The sequence below is a fragment of the Mus caroli genome, chromosome 7, assembly GCF_900094665.2.
Source record: "Mus caroli chromosome 7, CAROLI_EIJ_v1.1, whole genome shotgun sequence".
In the NCBI taxonomy this organism is placed as follows: domain Eukaryota; kingdom Metazoa; phylum Chordata; class Mammalia; order Rodentia; family Muridae; genus Mus; species Mus caroli.
The window spans coordinates 29063899-29083931 of NC_034576.1; the positions used below are offsets into that span (position 1 = coordinate 29063899).

At 44.2% G+C, this 20033-nt stretch overlaps 1 protein-coding gene across 2 annotated transcripts; it reads right to left on the reverse strand.

Annotated features, from left to right (window-relative positions):
* Window positions 1–8232: 8232 nt before the first annotated feature.
* LOC110297688 (zinc finger protein OZF-like) lies at window positions 8233–19805 on the reverse strand. Of its 2 annotated transcripts, none has more exons than XM_029479718.1 (6): window positions 19582–19805; window positions 15361–15436; window positions 11279–11405; window positions 10918–11013; window positions 9743–10692; window positions 8233–9574 (listed from the first exon to the last, which is right to left on the reverse strand). In XM_029479718.1, the coding sequence occupies exons 2-6, from the start codon at window positions 15367–15369 to the stop codon at window positions 9071–9073; spliced, it is 1686 nt and encodes a 561-aa protein (XP_029335578.1). In that variant the 5' UTR covers window positions 15370–15436; window positions 19582–19805; the 3' UTR covers window positions 8233–9070. The 2 variants fall into 2 exon arrangements, with proteins under 2 accessions (XP_029335578.1, XP_029335579.1); XM_029479719.1 differs by lacking the exon at window positions 19582–19805 and adding an exon at window positions 19434–19553.
* Window positions 19806–20033: the final 228 nt, after the last annotated feature.

Genomic DNA, 20033 nt, shown 5'->3' on the forward strand with positions numbered 1-20033 from the left:
GGTCTTTTTTGGATAGGGATAGCATGAGGACAAGATGTAGCTACGAGTGTCTCCCAGTTTCAATGGCAGATCGATCAGGATTTGCCACCAGAGGATTTAGATTTAATAAGGCTATAAAATTAGGATTTTAGTTGCTGTGCCCAGTTTTTGAGATAACATCGTTTCTGAGCTAAGTTTGTGTTGTATTTTCCTTCAATCAGTGGCTCATCTGGGTTCAAGAGAGAAAGGTATGGTGGCAAAGCATGGGCTTCCCAGAGGTGCACCACAAAGGCAGTGGGGCATTTGAAGCATGGGGTTGGCATGGTAACAACCCACCAGTGGGAACCTAGTGAGCTGGGTGGAGAGACTGTGGAGTTCTGAGTCAGTGTCCATGAGATAAAAACAGGTCGGTCATTGCCCGCCAGTGCATGGCTGGCCAGGCTGTCAGAGCAGGTAGTTTCGGGCACAAGCACAGGAATGTGGCAGTTTTCTTTTTTTAATATTTCCCGCAACAGTCCTGTCTTAGGAGACTATTATTTCCTTGCTGTCCAGAGTCTGTGGAACTATCTGTAGGTAGGAGGGAGCAAGTCCAGTACAAACATCTGTGTCCTTGAGAGTAGATTGGGGGGTCTCTGGGTTGCTTCGCTGGAGCTGTCCTGCATGTAGATTTTGAGTAAATGCCTGGACTAGGCAAGATGCTGAAACACACACATACACACACACACACACACGTGCACACACTCTACATGTAGTTTTAGAAACACACTTCAGCCTTTTTCATGGGGGCGCAGCAGAGCTCTGGCCCCTCCTGGCTCTCTTTTGTTCCACCTGGCTAAGACCCAAGATTGGCCTCCGACAGCCCTAACCTGAGACTCTGAATCTGCAGGAAAAAAGACACACTCCACTTGTCACTTTACAGCTTACCTTCCATGGCACAATAGTTGGGCACAAATACCTCCTGTCTGGAACTGTGTGCCCTTACCAAACCACCATCTTCGTCTCTCCTTCCTCCTAAATTCAGTCACCTGTTCTGATTAGTCCTTCTCAAACATCTCTGGCAACTGGCCAGAACTGGGGCCACAGGGCCTAGCTGCCCCAAAATCTTACATGATTGCAGCAAGCACCTTGTTCCCATGCATGGCAGAAAAAATCCTATCCATCCACACACAAACCAGCAGCTTAAATCCAGTTGTCTCAGCAGTCACCACATGAACCAGAAGCTGCAGTCCAGTTTTTTTCAGCAGACACCACACACAAACCAGCAACTGTAGTCCAGTACTCTGAGCAGTCACCACACATGAACCAGCAGTTGCAGTACAGTCCTCTCAGCAGACAACACACACAAAGCAGCAGTTGCAGTCCAGTCCTCTCAACAAATACCACACACAAATCACCAGCTGCTGTCCAATCCTTTCAGCAATCACCCCCCATGATCCAGAAGCCGCAGTCAAGTCCTCTCAGCAGACACCACACACACAAACCAGCAACTGCAATCCAGTTCTCCCGGCAAACACCATCCACAAACCAGCAGCTGCTGTCCAGTTCTCTCAGCAGACACCACACACAAGCCAAAAGCTGCTGTCCAGTTCTCTCGACCTTCACTACACACAAACCAGCAGCTGCAGTTAAGTCCTCTCAGCAGACACCACACACAAAACAGCAGCTGCTGTTCAGTTCTCTTGGCAGAAACCACACACAAACCAGCAACTGCAGTCCAGTCCTCTCAGCAGTCACCACAAACAAACCAGCAGTTGCAGTCCAGTTCTCTTGGCAGACACCACACACAAACCAGTAGCTGCTGTCCAGTACTCTCAGTAGACAACACACACAAATCAGCAGCTGCTGTCCAGTCCTCTCAGCAATCACCACTGTCTTAGTCAGGGTTTCTATTCCTGCACAAACATGATGGCCAAGAAGCAAGTTGGGGAGGAAAGGGTTTATTCGGCTTACACTTCCATGCTGCTGTTCATCACCAAAGGAAGTCAGGACTAGAACTCAAGCAGGTCAGGAAGCAGGAGCTGAGCAGAGGCCACGGAGGGATGTTCTTTACTGGCTTGCTTCCCCTGGCTTGCTCAACCTGCTCTCTTATAGAANCCAAGACTACCAGCCCAGAGATGGTCCCACCCACAAGGGGCCTTTCCCCCTTGATCACTAATTGAGAAAATGCCTTACAGTTGGATCTCATGGAGGCATTTCCTCAACTGAAGCTCCTTTCTCTGTGATAACTCCAGCTGTGTCAAGTTGACACAAAACTAACCAGTACAACCACACAGAAACCAGCAGTTGCAGTCCAATTTTTTCAGCAGACACCACACACAAACCAGCAGCTGCAATCCAGTCCTCTCAGCAGACTACACACACAAACCAGCAGCTGCTGTCCAGTTCTTTTAGCAGTCACCACACACAATCCAGCATCTGCAGTCCAGTTCTGTCAGCAGACACCACACACAAATCAGAAAGGGTAGTTTCCACTTCATACTTTCATTTTGGCTTCACACTTTGATTCAGAATTTGGCATCAGAAAATGCACATTAGGAGGAATCCCTATGAATGCAAAGATTGTGGAAGGGTCGTGATAGTGGCAAGAAGCCACAGGAATTTTTGAGTTCTTTGGCGAGTTTCTCTCTATGGCATTACCACAAGCAGAGTTCAGCAATGTAATGTAAGGTGAACCAATACATGTGTGTCATTAGCAAAGAATAGTGGGGCAGAGAAATGCTCAAGCTCCAACTGTCTGTGGGGTCATATTTATACTCCTTCATCAAGTGTCCTTTCACGTGTCTGCTACAGAAAAACATACTTTACCTGCCCCATCCAAACAGCATTTAACCATGATTTTCCAGAGACCAGAAGTTTCTACTTCAGACTTTCACTTGTGCTTGCTTAACATGGGAAAAGCCATTAAAGGAAACTCTGTAAATGTAAAGAATGTGGGAAGGCCTTCCTTCATGGCTTAGAGGTTGATTGACATCAGAAAATCCTTACTTCTGAAGGAAAGTCAGGGCTAGGATTGTAGAAAGACCTGTTGTCGTGATTCAGAATTTAGCATTAGAAGATGCACAGTAGGAACAGTCCCTATGAATGTGAATGTTGTGGGGAAATGTTTCTATAGCTCACAACTTCCTTGACATTAGAGGAAGTCCTTCATCTGGGACGCACAGCTTACATAGCATAGAAAAATTCATACTGATCTCATGCTTGATGAATGTCAGAGAACTGGTCACAGCTTTAGATGCCATCCATATTTTCGTCAGGGTATGGGAATGCTATTAATCATTCCTCAAGTTTTGCTCAAGCGTTTACACTTGCCTTCTACTGAGTACGTAATCTAGGTTGTTACATCCACTAAATGTGCCCTCTCCTAAGCTGTATCCTCATCTCCCGGAATATTTACATTTTTGAGATCTACTATAAACATAAAGATGTCTGAGACAAGATTTCTTTTTTTTTTTAAAGATTTATTTATTTTTATTATACGTAAGTACACTGCAGCTGTCTTCAGACACTCCAGAAGAGGGCGCCAGATCTCGTTTCGGATGGTTGTGAGCCACCATGTGGTTGCTGGGATTTGAACCTCGGACCTTTGGAAGAGCAGTCGGGTGCTCTTACCCACTGAGCCATCTCACCAGCCCCAAGACAAGATTTCTTAAAGTACTCAATTTCAGTGTCGTGAAATCTTTTGGTATAAATCACAGGTGGGCTGGGGAGACAGCTCAATGGGTAACACTGCTAGTTGCACAAGCATGAGGACCCAGGTTCAAATCACTGGAATCCATGTAAGAAGTTACTTGTCACCATGTGTCTACATCTGTTTTCAGTGCTGTGGTGGGGAGGGGCTGGGGACAAGACTTCTGGGAATTTCACTTCCTCTATGTCTACTCACTGTTCTATTCACTGTTACTGTGACGAGACACTGTGACCAAGGCAAATCTTATCAAACAAAGCATTTAACTGGGGGCTTACTTAAAATTATCATGTTGAAGAACATTATGGCACAAAGCCAGGCAAGGTATGGGAGCAGTACCTGAGAGCCACATCCTGATCTGTAGGCAGCAAGGACGTTGACAGACAGACAGACTGGGACTGGTGTAGGGTTTTTAAATCTCAAAGCCCACCCCTAGTGACACGTCTCCTCCAGCAAGGTCACACCTAATCTTCCCCTGACTTATGAGCCTATGGGGACTAATCTCATTCAAACCACCATACTCTATATTCTTTTCCAAAAGTGAAATTATTGGTGAATGTGATGGTGTCTATCTGTAATCCCAGAACCAGGAAGGGGGTTGGGGGCAATAGGATTTGAGTTTGGGCCAATCCAGGTGTAATATTGATTTTGGCACGAATTGTGATGGTGTTACTGAAAGACTAGCTTGTTCATTTTAATGATGCCACACCAGCATGAGGAAAGTATACAGGATGAGTAAACAGCACGTGATTGATCACTATCATGACTTTGGGAGAAAGAGGGTGGACTTATAACTTTACTGCCATCTTGGACAAGGGCAGTCACATAGTGGGCAGCCATCTTTGTTATGGGGAAATTCATACTTCTACCGTAACTCCATGCATTCATACCAAAATAAGAATAAGGTATATTTAATAATCAAAGTATATGTTCCAAGGTTAAACCTAAGATGGGTAACTGGAGTCAAGCTAAGTTTGCCTGTTCAAATATAATGTAGATAGATAGATGATCCTCAAATCCCCATCCAAGAATTGGTGGAAATGGCTTCTAATGTCTTTAATATCCAGAGTGACAGAGACAGAGCTAGCTGTGCAATGCTTGTGGGTCTCAAGTCTTCACTGATCTTCACTTTACTGAAAGAAACACAGAGGAGAACTCCTGGTGTTCCTGTTGGTTCCTCCAGTTGACTCATGCCAAGATTGATTGAGGCCTAGATGTCTCTGCTAGGTCGGGTCACTGATATTGCTATCCCAACTCTACCAAACTGGCCTGCTGGTGTATCCATGAAGTGTTTGCAAGTGGATTGAGCTACTATGCTAACCATGAACTGAACCGCCCATTTCCAGACAACACAGTGGGAAGTTGCTCTAAAGAACCTTACTAAATAGTTCCACTTCCACCGAATCCTTTCTTTTCTATTACCACTGGTAGATGGTGGGCCAAAAGGAGGTTAAAGCATTTAAGAACCATCATTAAAAATAAGGGTTGAGGGCTGAAGAGATGGCTCAGTGGTTAAGAGCACTGACTGCTCTTCTGAAGATCCTGAGTTCAAATCCCAGCAATCACATGGTGGTTCACAACCATCTGCAATGAGATCTGGTACCCTCTTCTCGTGTGTCTGAAAACAGCTACAGTGTAGTTATATATAATAAATAAATCTTTAAAAAAGGGGGGGGTTGAAAAAATTAAAGTTACAGGAAAGTGATTTATCTTTTTGTAAACTTAAAGATTCTTATAAGCCTCAGAGAATCCACCTCTCACAGGTCAATTGAAATCAAGAAAAGTACTATCAATAAAGAGCCTTTCTTCCCCCCAACCTCATCCCTAATACATACCTGCTGTTCCCCCAACCTCATCCCTACCTACATACCTGCTGTTCCCCGCAACCTCACCCCTACACACATACCTGCCTGTTCCTGAGGGTGGGATCTATTTCTCTTTCCCTGGTCCTGAGACCCACCCCACCCCACCCCCTCAACTACCAAGACCATGGGCCGAAGTGTTTCAAGTGTACACCCAAGAAAAAGGTTTTCTTCATAAACTCCCGACTTTTATCTTCTGCCCCTAACATCCAAGTGTTTCCTCAGAACTTGCATCCAGGAAAACTCCAAAAACAGTTACCCCCAGGTGCTCACTGCTTCAACTGGGGCTACACACTCATACCCCAAAATGGTCCCACAACCTGGACAGCAGTGAAACAACCAGCCTTCCAGGTCTTGGCCAGCATTCCACCTTTTTGCCCACACCCCAAAACTGTGCCCCAATGTCGCAGGAAGTAGACATAAATGATTATGCCACCCTTATTCATTTATAATCAACAAAAGGTTGGGATGTTTGGTTTGGGGCCATGAGACAAGGGACTGAGGTGCATATTTTACATATCAGAGCGGACGTGGCCTCCAGCTTCTCCCAGCATCCCTCAGTCCCCACCTGGCATGCCCTGCCCCCAACCCTGAATTTTCTTGCCCAGGGGCTGGGCTGCCCTTCCCCCAGAGGCTCCTCCCTATGCAATCCAGACATTTTGGTCTCTCCCTCTCTTTCTCCTCCTTTCTCTTCTCTCTGTGCCCACACCCTTTCTCTCTTTCTTTCCCCCTTCTCTCTCCCCATGGTGACATCCTTGGCCTCAGTCCTTGGGGACAGGGAACTCACCCAAGAGCAGCTTCCCAATAAACCTGTATTTAATACAATCTAATCTGGCTTGACTTGGCTCATTTCATAGGAATGGACAAAAACAAAACAAAACCACCACAACAAATAAACTACCACCTAGCTCCTGCTAGGATGACCCATTCAGCTCTGAGTATAGCATTCAGCTACTTTTCTAGTCCAGAGTTCCAAAGTCTTCCACATTCCTCAAAAAATTAGCATAGCCGGTCTGTCAGCAACAGCCCACTCCCTGGTACTGACTCCTGTATTAGCTACATTTCCAGGGCTGTGATAAAACACCATGTCCAAGGAAATGTATAAGAGGAAAGGCTTATGGTTCCAGAGGGGTAAGAGTTCATCAAGGCCAAGTGTGAGCAGACAGGCCAGCTGAGCGCTGCGGGCTCACATTCTAAAGTACAAGCAGGAAGCCAGAGCAAATTGGAAATGGTAGGAATTTGAACTTTCAAAGTCTGCTCTGGTGACATACTTTTGCCAGCAAGGCCACCTCCTAAATGTCTCCAAACAGCAGCACCAACTGGGGACCAAGTACTCAACTACCTGAGACTATAGGGCAGCATCCAAATATGACTTACCATGTACAACACACATATACATGTACTCATTTCCTTACATCATATAAACTGAAAGGTACCAGGAACTGAGATGATAAATTGTGGCGGGGGCCAGTGGCTAAGAACACTAGCTGCTCTCTCAGATGATCCTGGATCAATTCCCAGCACCCACAAAATAGCCACCAACCATCGGGAACTCCAGTTGCAGGGGATCTGACATCCTTTTCCAGCGTCCGTGGGCATTAGGTATCCACATGCAGAGGCACACGTGGCGCACATACATACATACATACATACATACACATATACATATACATACACACACACACACATACATACAGGAAAAACAACCATACATGTTAAAAATAATGAAAAAATTTCAACGGAACTCAAAATTAACCTTGCAATATTTACTTAAAGAAAAGCTTTAACATTCCAGGTAAATATCCAGTCTGTTATTTTCATTCCCTTAAACACTGGGCTCATGAAAAAGAAAACTACAAAAAGTTGGAGCCCAAGCCTTGAAGGCCTCTAGTGTGACAACTTCAACTTGATCCCTGAGACCCCCATGGTAGAAGAGAGCTTACTTCTCCACATGTACCTTGAGAAACACACACACACTGCACACACATACACACAGATACACACACACCAATTTATATTTTTCCAGGAAATATCCTGTCCAATACACTCCTCATTTAATTCTGTTATCAGAATTCTGTCAGCACAATTTGGCAAATTTCACATAAGGGTTCCTACTGCTTTATAGTATAGCCTGATTTACTTTGACATGGTTTTCCATTTTCTTTGGACTTTGGGGTCGTACTAGAAAAAAGAATCATTAATGTTTGCATAGAATATAAGCCATCAGCATATGACACGTCAAAATATAATTTTTGCACCTTCATTTCATTGCCTTGAAATGTACCTTCTAAATATACCCTATTGCCTCTCTAATAGGGTATAACTGATGACCAATCGGTACCTTCTTGCGTTAAAAGCCTTTTACAATTATACCTCTGATTTTCTTTAAAAAAAAAAAAAAAAAGGAATGTTATAAGCCACCAGTTCTCAACCTGTGGGCAGCAGCCATTAGAAAACACATTTCCAATGGTCTTTGGAACCTCCAACCATAAATTCATTCTTGTTGCTGCTTGATGAGTGTAATTTTGCTACAGAGCAGTGCCTCAGGTCCTAAGACCATCAGAAATACGTATTTTCCAATGGCTGTGACCCACAGGTTGGAAACAGCAGCTATAAGCCTTGAACACCAGATAAAGAACTTCCCGTATCAATTACATACTTGAGGTTCCTTGTTATGATCTGAGCAACGAACACCACAAAGTCACACCACGTGACAGGTCTCACCTGGGAGGTTTATTGAGGAGGGAGCATACAGAAGCTGCCTCTGGGCAAAGGTGGAGGGGAAAAGAACAGGGAGAGGAGGTACAGCCTCGCCTCGAGCTTTTCTACCTGGCCTCTTTGTTTCTAGACTTAATTTCTTATGAATAAATGGCTGTTTGATAAGCTTGGGCTTGCTCCTTGACTAGCTTGTCACTTCCTTAACTGTTAAACTGTTCTGTCCTCCGCAGGGTTAGTTGCCTATCCTCGGTTTCACGCTTCTATCTCCTCCAGAGTTCAGGGAATCTCCTGCCTCTGTCTAACTTCCAAAGTTCAAATCTTTTGCTACCAGATGTCCCACTTTCTATCTCTTGCTAATTTCCTTCTATTTCAGCTAATAGGCCTTCAGCTATTTATTGATGGGTGATGACCCCACACAGTACACAATGGATTCTCTCTACAAGGAGGCACGGGCTTTTTATAAGAGCATGCTGTACACGTGCTTGGGAAGGATGTGGTGCGAGTGCCTTGCATCCTGCCAGCGGGTGATGATGTATCCTGTGGTCCCTGGGTCCCTGAGGTTGATGGTGGAGACGCCTGGTTGCTAACCCTCCTCCACAGTACACATTGTCTGATGATGATTTAAGCTTTAAACCGTGAATAGTCTTTCCATATTCCTTGGACTATTTTCTTTCCTCAGTATGAATGCTCTGGTGACAATTACGCCTGCACTCCAGTTGTAGGCATTCCCACATCCCTGGGACTCAGGGCTTGCCACTAATGTGAATATTCCAGTGTGGGTACAATAAAAACCACGAATAAGAGCCACATTCTACATTCCATCATTTCACACCAGTATGGATTTTCTGATGTCGACATAGTTGTGGTCTTCAAGGAAAAACTTTTCCACACTCTGACATTCATCAGGGCCTTCTTCACCAGTGTGAATTCTCCGATGTTTGGTAAGATGTGCTCTTTGACCAAAGGCCTTTTCACAGTCCCTGCATTTAAACGGTTTCTCTCCAGCATGGATTTTCTGATGGCGACTAAGATTTGAATGACAACCAAAAGCCTTGCCACATTCTTTACACTCATACACTTTCTTGCCAGCATTGACCACATAACAATGAATATTCTGATGACTGGTCAGGCTTGAGCCGCGACTAAAAGCTTTTCCACAGACTCCACAGACATAGGCTTTTTCTCCGGTGTGAATTTTCTGGTGTGACGTGAGATGGGATTTCTGTGTAAACGCCTTTCCACATCCGTGACACGTGTACGGCCTCTCACCTGTGTGAACTCTGTGATGTCGCATCAAGTTTGACCTCAAATTAAAGGATTTTCCACATTCCTTACATTTGTAAGGCTTCTCTCCTGTATGGATTCTGTAGTGAACTTGAAGTTTTGAGTTCAATGTAAAAGATTTTCCACATTCCTTACATTTGTAAGGCTTCTCTCCTGTATGGATTCTGTAGTGAACTTGAAGTTTTGAGTTCAATGTAAAAGATTTTCCACATTCCTTACAGTCATAGGACTTCACACCAGAGTGAATCCGTGTGTGCGCCCTAAGATGTGAATGAAACCTAAAAAGCCTTCCACAGTGCTTACATTTAAAAGGTTTCTCTCCAGTGTGGACTTTCTGGTGATCAATGAGACCTGAGTGACAATCGAAATCCTTGCCACACTTTTTACATTCGTATGCTTTCTTGCCAGCATCAACTGCATGGTAATGAATATTCTGATGACTGGTCAGGCTTGAGTCACAGTGAAAAGCTTTTCCACAGACCCCACAGACATAAGCTTTTTTTCCAGTGTGAATTTTCTGATGTGACAAGAGATGGGATTTCTGTGTAAACGCCTTTCCACATCCATGACACGTGTATGGCCTCTCACCGGTGTGAATTCTGCGATGTCGCGTCAAGTTTGACTTCAAAGTAAAGGACTTGCCGCACTCCTTACAGTCATAGGACTTCTCACCAGTGTGACCTTGCTGAAGGCCCAGTACTCCTGAAAGCAAACCAGCTTCCTTCCCTTGCTGAGGTGTCTGGGGACAGTGAGCTCTCTGACAGTGTGTGCGCTCCGATGCAGGAGCAGAGGTGTCCCCACACTCCTTGTCTTTGTGGACTTCGTTACCAGGGGGAGTTAGCTGAGGAAGACTACGGTCAGATTCCCCAGTAAGGGCTTTTTCACACTGAATTTCAATTGCTTTCTCTCCTGCCTTCAGTCTCTGGTGGTTGAAAACTATACCCTGGTTCACAGTGAGCACTTTTTCATAGGCGACTGCCAGTTGCTTAAAATATTCCTGATTTTGATGCGTTTGAAACTGATTTTTACCTTCCCAGTCATCTCCAAAACAGAAATCTTCAAGACTGTGTTTTCTAAAATAGTCCTTCATTTCCCTTTGAGATAATTCTTCATATGTGCTAGGCTTTCCCAGTAACTTCTTGTTCTGAGAACTGAAATCTATGTCTGAAAGATAAATTCATGGTGTTTATTCAAAACAGATAAAGCATCCAATATAAATAGAGAAAATACTAGAGTATAAGATGAATGGCTTTAAAAATGGCCAATAAACCCTTTTCTCCCCAGCTTGCTCTTTGGTCATGATTATCTCACCACAGCAACCAGCACCCTAACTAAGACAGCCATCATCTTATCTGATGACTGTCCCACTTCACCCCAGCCCTCACTCACCTGGATAAGGTCCCCTTGTCTCATTCCTCAAAATCATCCAGGGGTCTTGTCCTTTTTCCAACAAGGAGAACAGATGTGGCCGATAAACAAAAAGTCCTGCCCAGAAGATATTTTTAAAACAGGAAATGAGCACATGGTAAGAACTGTACGTTTATCATCTGGTTCCTCGGTTATAAGAGAGAATAGTAAGAACAAGAGAAAGTCAAAAAGTATTTCTAAGTGGTCAGGGAGATGGGAGGATCTCGCCAGGAGGGACTATTGCTAATTCTGTATAAACCAACTTCAGAGGAACTCCTCTACGACTTGGAAAAAGACCCCGTGGCTGCTGCAGGAACATTCAGGGCTGAGCTCTGAATCTTACCCACTGAGATGAGGTGGCTGTAGCTCTCCAGCATCACATCTCTGTATAAACTCCTCTGGTCCAGGCTCAGACACTCCCACTCCTCTGGAGAGAAGTCTACGGCCACATCTCTGAACGTCATCAATCTCTAAAAGGATACACCAAAATATCGGAGGTGAGCTTGAAGAAAATGTTTGGATGGAAGGGGAAACGCTGAACAAAGAGAAGTGAGCAGAAAAAAATGAATGAACACCTAGAGCTGGTAGTCTGGAATAGGGCAGGAAGCGACGTGGAAATGAATCCCTAATCTCACAACAAATCTCCAATAATAAAAACAGCATGGTACAGACACATAAACAGACATGTTGATCAAGAGAACTGAATTGACGACCCAGATATTAACCCACGCACCTATGGACACCTGATTTTTGATAAAGAAACACACACTGGATAAGAAGACACCATCTTCAATAAATGGGGCTGATCAAACTGATGGCTGCATGTAAAAGAATCCAAATAGCTCTTCGCTTACCACCTCGTACAAACTTAACTCCAAATGGATCAAAGACCTCAACATAAAGCCAGAATCACTGAACCTGACAGAAGAGACCTTGAGGAATGGCCTTGAACTCATCAGCACAGGGAAAGACTCTCTGAACAGGACACTGTTAATATAGGCAAGAAAATCAACTGTTAATAAATGGGGCCTTAGGAAACTGAAAAGGACACTGTTATTCAAAGAATGGGGAAAGATTTTACCAACTGTACATCCCATTGAGGGCTAATATACAATCTGTATAAAGAACTCAAGAAACTAGGTATCAAGAAAACAAATAACCCAGTTAAAAATGGGATGGGGGTCATGAGTTCAAATCCCAGCAACCAAATGGCGGCTCACGACTATCTGTAATGAGAAACAAAATAAAGTGAGCAAGCAGGGGAGGGGGAGGGAGAAAAAAGGGGGAAAAAATAGGACAAGGATCTAAATGGAATTCTCAAGAGCAAATTCAAATGGCTAGCAAACACTTAAAAAAAATGTCTAACATCCTTAGTTATCATGGTAATGTAAATCAAAACTTTGAGATTCACCTTACTCCTATAAGAAGGGCTTAAGATCAATAGAACAATGACACCTCATGCTGGTGAGGATGTGGACTAAGGGGGACACTCACCATTGCTGGTGAGATTGAAAACTTGTCCAGCCACTGTGGAAATCAGTGTGGTGGTTCCTCAGGAAGATGGGCATCAGTCTACCTCGAGACCCAGCTATACCACTCTCGCCTGGGCATATGCCCAAAGACGCTTCATCCTGTAGCAAAGATACTTGCTCAACTATACTCATGCCGCCCTATTTGTAATAAGCAGAAACTAGAAACAACCTAGATGTCCCTCAACCGAAGAATGGATAAAGAAAACGTGGTATATTTATACAATGGAGTATTACTCAGCCATTAAAAAATAATGATATCATGAAATTTGCTGGTAAATGGATAGAACTAAAAAAAAAAAAAAAAATCTTTGAGGTATACCAGCCCCAGAAAGACATTATGGTATGTATTTGCTTATATGTGGTTATTAGCTGTTATGTCAAGCTACAACCCATAGAATCATAGAGGTCAGGTGTAGAGTAAGGGACTAGAGGGGACAGAAAGATCTCATTAGGAAAGAGAAACAGAATATATAGATAGCTATGGATGACTGGGGGGTTGCTGGCACAGAAAGATCAAGTGGAGAGGGGATGGGGAGAGGGAGAGACAAGTAAAATTAGGGCCCATTTGAGAGGTAGTATGGAACCCTTATACAGTAGAAATGTCCTAAAATACATACATACATGTAGGCAATCTAAATGAAGTCACCAAATAATGGGGGAGACAGAATCCCAGTTGGCCATCTCTTGTCATCAAATGAAGCCGCCAGGACTGGAATTAAATTACATCTAATTGAGTTGTTGGCACCATGGGAATCTCCCAACAATCCAGACTTGTCAAGACCATAGGTCATTGTCCACAAACTGGTCTCATTGATGAAGACCACACCTTCTCAACTCATTGAACATGGAGAGATCAAGCTGGTTTCCTACATAGAGCCTTCACCTTCTAGCACTGTTGGCACAGGAGGGTATAAACCAAAAGAGAAAAGAGAAACATAAACACCAAGCTAGCCACAAGCCCTTTGATCTACAATGGTGTCCTGCCTGCAAGATATACTCTAGCAGTGGTGGCACATAGCTTGTGGGAGTAACCAACCCAATATCAGCTTTGACTTAAGGCCCACTCCACGTTATGGAATCAATACCTAACATTGTTTGGGTGACCAAAAACCAGAGATTAGATAGCCCAGGAACATAGGGTAAAATCAATTATTACTGTTCTTAAAAAAATATATAGCAATAAAAGGACTCCTAATGACATTCTGCTATTCTTGCTCAGCCACCATCTGAGAGGCTCCCTCCTGCAGCAGATGGGAACAAATACAGAAACCTATAGACAGTCATCATGTAGAGCAAGAGACCTGGGAACACTCAGCCCTAAATGGGATGTCTTCATCAAATCCCCCTTCCCCTCATGGCTTAGGAAGCCCTGCCAAAGAGGAGATGGAAAAAGTGTAAGAGCCAGAGAGGATGGAGGACACCAAGACAACAAGGCCCTCTGAATCAACATGAGCAAAGCTCACATGAACTCACAGAAACTAAGGCAGCATGCACAGGGCCTGCACAGGCCTGCATGGCATCCTTTGCGCCCTTCATATAGATAGATAGATGATAGATAGATAGATAGATAGATAGATAGATAGATAGATAGATAGATAGATGGACAGATGGATGATATATAAATATCTATATCTATCAAGGCTTCCAGATTTGCAGAATGGTGACAGTTTGTGAGAGTGATGTGACAGGGCAAGACAGTGCAGAGAGGTCCCTCCATCTTGTATTTGTTTGGTTTTGTTTCATTTTTTTCAAAACACAGTTTCTCTGTGTAGCCCTGGCTGTCCTGGAATTCAGTCTGTAGACCAGGCTGGCCTTGAACTTGGAGATCCTCCTTCCTCTGACTCCCAGGTGCTGGAATCAAAGGCCCTCGCCACCACTGTCCAGCTCCATCTTGTATCCTTGCTGAGGCTATTTATTTCAGGTTTAGCTAGAACTTAATCTCCTTGTGAAGAAACCCATGGAAATTACTAACTCTATTTAGGAACCCAAGGTCAAAGGTCAAAATGCCCTAGCTAACTTATCTGCATAAAGATTTCTCCAGCTAATTGTTTAACTTAGTAAAGTAAGATGCCCCACTCCCCAACCCCACCCCCACCCCGCAGCTGCTGAGTGAGACACTGGGACATGGTCTCTGCCTTCAAAACCCCTGTGCTCTAGACACTTGGTGCTACACTTAGGTCTGGAATAAATACTTCCAATTGACAAAATTAAATTAATTATAATAATTCCTTAAGAAATCCACTTCTTAATACTTCATACTGTGTACCTTCCAATCAACACATGTTCCACATGTCAATAATAGCCCAAGAATAATAACAACAGCCACACTTCACTGTCTCTGAACCATCTTTAATTGTCAAAAGGCTCATGACAGAGATGTGACTTACAGAGTTGAGCAAAGCCTTTTCTGATAAGCCATCTTTACAATACAGATATCATTCTTTCTGTGTTCTTGCTTATTCTTCATGTTACAGACAGATAAATGCAACATCTTAAACCCCTATGCATTCAATGTCCCATAACTTTTACCAAAGGCATAACCAAGTGCCACACCAAAGTGAATTCCAACCAGTGGCGCATCCCATCTTGACTAATTGAAATATCCAATTCTATGAACTCAATAAAAACATGCTCATTCTCTATTCCCCTTTAAGCACACAATTCTACCTTACAAAGCCATGGTTTGGGAAGGAAGCTCTAGTACTCCCTGTACAGAGATGACCTTCCTCTCCTTTGGTTCTTTGTCAGAAGGTTAGAACACCAAAGCAATGGCCGCCAGCTCTAGAGTGCTTCACAACCATCCCTTACCAGTTGGAAGAAACTCAGAGAAGCGGTTTAAGGACAAGTAATAATAGATATTTACATGCTAGCTTGGCAGACAATTCCAACTTACTTGGGCCATGGCTTAAAACTTGAGTTGACTAGTCCTCTTCTGGGTTCCACGATCAACCAGGTAGAGCCCGAGAAAGCTAGAGGGAAAGAACCATGAGAGGTTAAGACTTCTTTGAAGTTTGTCTCAGTTGCTATTCTACTTCTGTGAATGGACACCATGACCAAGAAAGACCAAGGCAACTCTATTAAAAGAACTATTTAACTGGGGCCTTACTTCAGTTTTAGAGGGTTAGTCCACGATCATAATGGCAGGAAGCAGGCAGGCATGGTGCTGGAGCACTAGTTGAGAGCTTTACATCCTAAACCACAGGCAGCAGGCAGCAGGCAAAGAGACAGACAGACAATGGGACCGGTATGGGCTTCTGAAACCTCAAAACCCATCTGCAGTGACACACCTATTCCAACAAGGCCACAACTCCTAATCCTTCCCAAATTGTTCTACTAACTGGGGACCAAACATTCAAACATATGAGCTTATGGGGGCCATTGTCATCCACACCTCCACAGAGCTTCCAAATGGGAATATGTGAAGGGCTTTTTCCTTCCTTGGAGAAAGAGCTTAGGGGCTCTGAGGGAATTCTACTCCCTTACAAAGCCAGAGTTACTCAACTAAAGAGAGATAATTGGAATTCAATTAGTTATACCCAAACCACCACAAAGACCAGCATATGAAATAGGATCACTCTGTCTTTCCATAAATGTTCCCTCTAACTACCCCATTCCTGAATTAGATACCCAATGGTCATCTCCCAGCTGAAAGCCCACTCCACCTGCCCAGGGCTCTCCCATGCACATCGATAACCAGTGCCTTCTATCCTCTTCATGGCCAACAACAGTCTGATACCTACAGAGTCATTTCCATTCACAGCACACAACAGAAGGCACACCACAAAACTAGACGCGTTTGAAGCCTAACTACACCCTCACCAGACTCACAGATATTTACTGAGAGAGCTGATGTGGTGGTGTAGCTTTTTGCTCTTTAATTTTTTTTCTTTTATTTTTAATTTCTTTGTTTGTGGGTTCTTGTTTTATCTGTCTCCTAAAAATATCTTCTCTGTCTCAGCTCAGCTTCTCTAAGCTTAACTGCTACCTCAGTCTGCTAGCCCAGTTCACTTTCAACTGCCTTATAGATTCATTCTTCAAAATCTTCTCTCTCCTCCAGCCCTAAACAGTCTTCTTTCTTCCTGCATCAACTGTCTTCTCTGACCCTGTTCTTCTCCTGGACTCTGCTTCTGCCTACTCCCCAATCCTACTCCTCTCTCTCTCTCTCTCTCTCTCTCTCTCTCTCTCTCTCTCTCTCTCCCTCTCCTTCTCTCTCCCCCTCCCCCTTTCTCTCCTCTCTCCCCCTCCCTCCCCTCCCTCCCCCTCCCCCTTTCCTACTTACTACTCTCTCCACTCACCTCTCAGCCTCTGCTGGCTTTTATATCCTCTCCTGTTCCCAGAAGTCCAAGAGCCAACTGACACTGAAGAGCAAAGGGTCATTTAAAGGGCCAGGCACATAAATTATTTCATACCACATGGTGGTTTTTAAATAAGCATGGCCCCCACAGGTTCATACATTTGAATGCTTGATCCCTAGTTACTGAACTGTTTAGGGAAGGATTAGGAGCTGTGACCTTATTGGAGAAGAACATCCTTTCACCCGTGTCTGCTTCAGCTCAAATGCTCCTTCACGAGTCTGCCTTAGCCTTTTACCTGTGTCCGCTTCAGCTAAATGTTCTTTCACGTGTTTGCCCCAGCAAAACACAATCCAACCAAATTTCCAAAGAACCCTTATGTTTTTACTTCAGATGATAGCAATAAAAATACTAAGCAAAATTATGTTTGTGTATCTAGTTTGAAAATGATATGTCTATGTGTCCTACTAGGAGATATGAATGGATCCAAGGCTATCTAAAAGTAGGCACAATAGCATTACCATTCTGTGTTCTTCTCCCTGAGAGTCACCAATGATGCTTTTAATCTGTGTTTTCTGTGAAAGCCAGCTCTTCTCTAATTTAAAAGACCAGAAACCGTCCACTGTGTGTCTTAGTTATTTTTCTAATTTACTTCTTAAAATGTGGTGGCACAATTTATGAAACGTTGTTTACACGGCAATGGAAAATGCACATATAAAATCCAACCCTGAATCTTTTAACAATAGGTGGAACCTGAAATTTGTTAAAAACAAACTGCAGGGCTAAAAAGGTGGCTTAGGGCAAAGCTGCTTTTCCAGAGGACCCAGGTTCGATCCCTGGCACCCACGCTAGCTCACAACTGTCTCTGCCTTCAGTTCCAGGGGATCCAATGCTCTCCTCTGACTTTAGTGGGTCTTGTATGCATGTGGCACACAAACATACATTTAGGCAAAATACCATATACATAAAATAATCAAATAAAAATAAGTTTTAAAAACTGAAAACAAAACCTCAATGTGAAGCAGTGACTGTTTGCAAAGATCGCACATCTATAAAGAACGGATATGAAAATGAGTAAGAAAGGACCTTTTAAGACAAGCTGCAGAAAGCACACAAACCAAAAACCAAAACAAACAAACAAACAAACAAAAAAACAAGGTACTAATAGAGACTAAAATTACAACTAAAAATTCACATTAACTAAAACATAAAAGCAAAAAGTGTTCTGAAAATACTTTAGTGGTGTCACTGAGACCTGGACCCTGCGTGGCTCTCATTCACAGAGAATCTTCTGTAGCTGTCTTTGCTACTTTGTGTGTTCTCCTTTTTTCCCCACCCCCATTTCACCCCCTATCACTAGATAGGAGAGTAAGAAGGACAGAGGGGAGAGAGTGGAGATCTTTGAATTGAACTTCTTCCTCTTGGTTCTTCCTGGAGTGTGACTAACAAACTACAACCAATGGGGGGGGTCGCGCAGGGAGGAATGACCAAACACCACCACCTATGGGGCTTAAGCATTTACCCTCTGAAATATTCCCAGAATTCCAAACAGCACACAATTACAGAATCTGTCTCCAACTGGTAAAACCATCCCTCTGCTAGAGCATGAGGCAAATCAGCATATCCCCACAGCTGGGATTAAAATGAAAGCATATTCTTATATTTCTGTGCTTTTTGAGAACCCAGACTTCCAGAATTCTCACTACAGGGTTTGTCTGTGTAGCCCGGCTGTCCTGGAACTCACTCTCTAAATCAGGCTGGCCTCGAACTCAGAAAGCTGCCTGCCTCTGCCTCCCAAGTGCTGGGATTAAAGGTGTGCTGCTGCTACTGCTGCTGCTGCTCCTCCTCCTCCTCCCCCTCCTCCTCCTCCTCCTCCACAGCCATCTCCAAGCCAGAAGAACCTTCTTTACGTTTCTTCTACCTACTGTCATCTCTTCTTGTTTATGTTAGATTAGGAATGTGGTCATCTATCTGTAAAAAAAAAAAACAGTTGAGGCCTTAAATTTTAACTCAAGTACCATCTCAAAACTGAACACCTTGAATTCTAGTAACGGGGAGGTGGAGGAAGGCATAGTTCTGTGCTTTTCGGGCCAGCCTGGTCTACTTAGTGAATTCCAGGAAAGCCAGGGGGTACATAGTGAGAGCCCGTCTCAAAATGGAGGAGGAGGAGGGGGGGGGGACGGGGACAAAGAAGAAAGAAAAAGAAAAAAAAAATCTAAACTAACTGTATCTACCAGTACCAACACCTCCAGCGTGATGGCTATACACGAAAGGGTCCCCTTCCACTTCCCTCTTCCTCCATCCTCAAGGCCACACATTCCTTCCCAGAAAGGTAAGACCCTCCCTGCTTCCACCCCTGCTGCCTACAACCCTTGAAAGCAAAACAGACTGTTTACAGGTGTGTCTATGAACTACACAGCAACCTTCCGCACGAAACCTCTCCTTTCCCCAAGCCCCCGCCATGCCATCCTTCTGGAGTTGAGATCGCCTCTACTCACTGAAGCAAAAGGACAATAATCGGCCTTGAACCCAAGCCTTTTCAGGTATTAATCACGATTTGAGGTGGAAATGAGCTTTAGAGGGTTCAGACTGTCCCCACTCCCTGCCACCCAGGTGATCCACATTCAGGGGTCATCACATGCACAAATCAAACACGCTACAGTGTTAACCTCACCTTCTTTAGGCTACCCAGCACTTTGGTGCCTCCCCATTAGTCCATCAATCTTATCCGCGCCTAGTTTCTCTCAATTCACTTCCCTTCCACACACCAGGTCTCATCAGGGTATCACACACTAGGATTTCCATTGCTCACTGGTACCCACAGGACTAGGCAGGCGGCTTCCTCTCATCAGACTGCCCGGGGATGGTTTGGTCTCAAACACTCAGGTCTCACATTGGGATTCTCTTTGGGGTTCGGGAACGCGCGACGCTCCTCAGTTGTCCTCCCCCACAGCTTCGTGCGCTCCCAGCCAGCAAGCAGGCATGCAGGCAGCTTCTAACTGGCTTCCTGGTGTGTCTGATAAAGCAAGCCTAGGGTCCACCGCGAGACCCGTCGCTGGCCAAGTCTTGAACTACATTTCCCAGGAGGCCATGCGACTCTCTACGTCACCAGAGGGGACGCGGTAGCCAACCTAGACTGGGTTGTGTGAAAGAACACTTGCCAATGAAGGATTTGCTGGCAAGGTGAGGACTAGCAGGCAAAGAGTGAAAGTTTCATTCCTCCATGTCCTTATATAGGCTTCCAGGAAAAAAAGCATGGCCCAGTTTAAAACTG

Bases quoted from the DNA above. Each gene is read 5' to 3' on its own strand.
- LOC110297688 (XM_029479718.1), bottom strand. The intron at 11,014-11,278 runs GTAAGATTCAGA...TCTTCTGGGCAG, and splicing joins CAGCCACCTCATCTCAGTGG to GACTTTTTGTTTATCGGCCA. The intron at 10,693-10,917 runs GTGAGTGAGGGC...TTTATCTTTCAG, and splicing joins GACAAGGGGACCTTATCCAG to ACATAGATTTCAGTTCTCAG.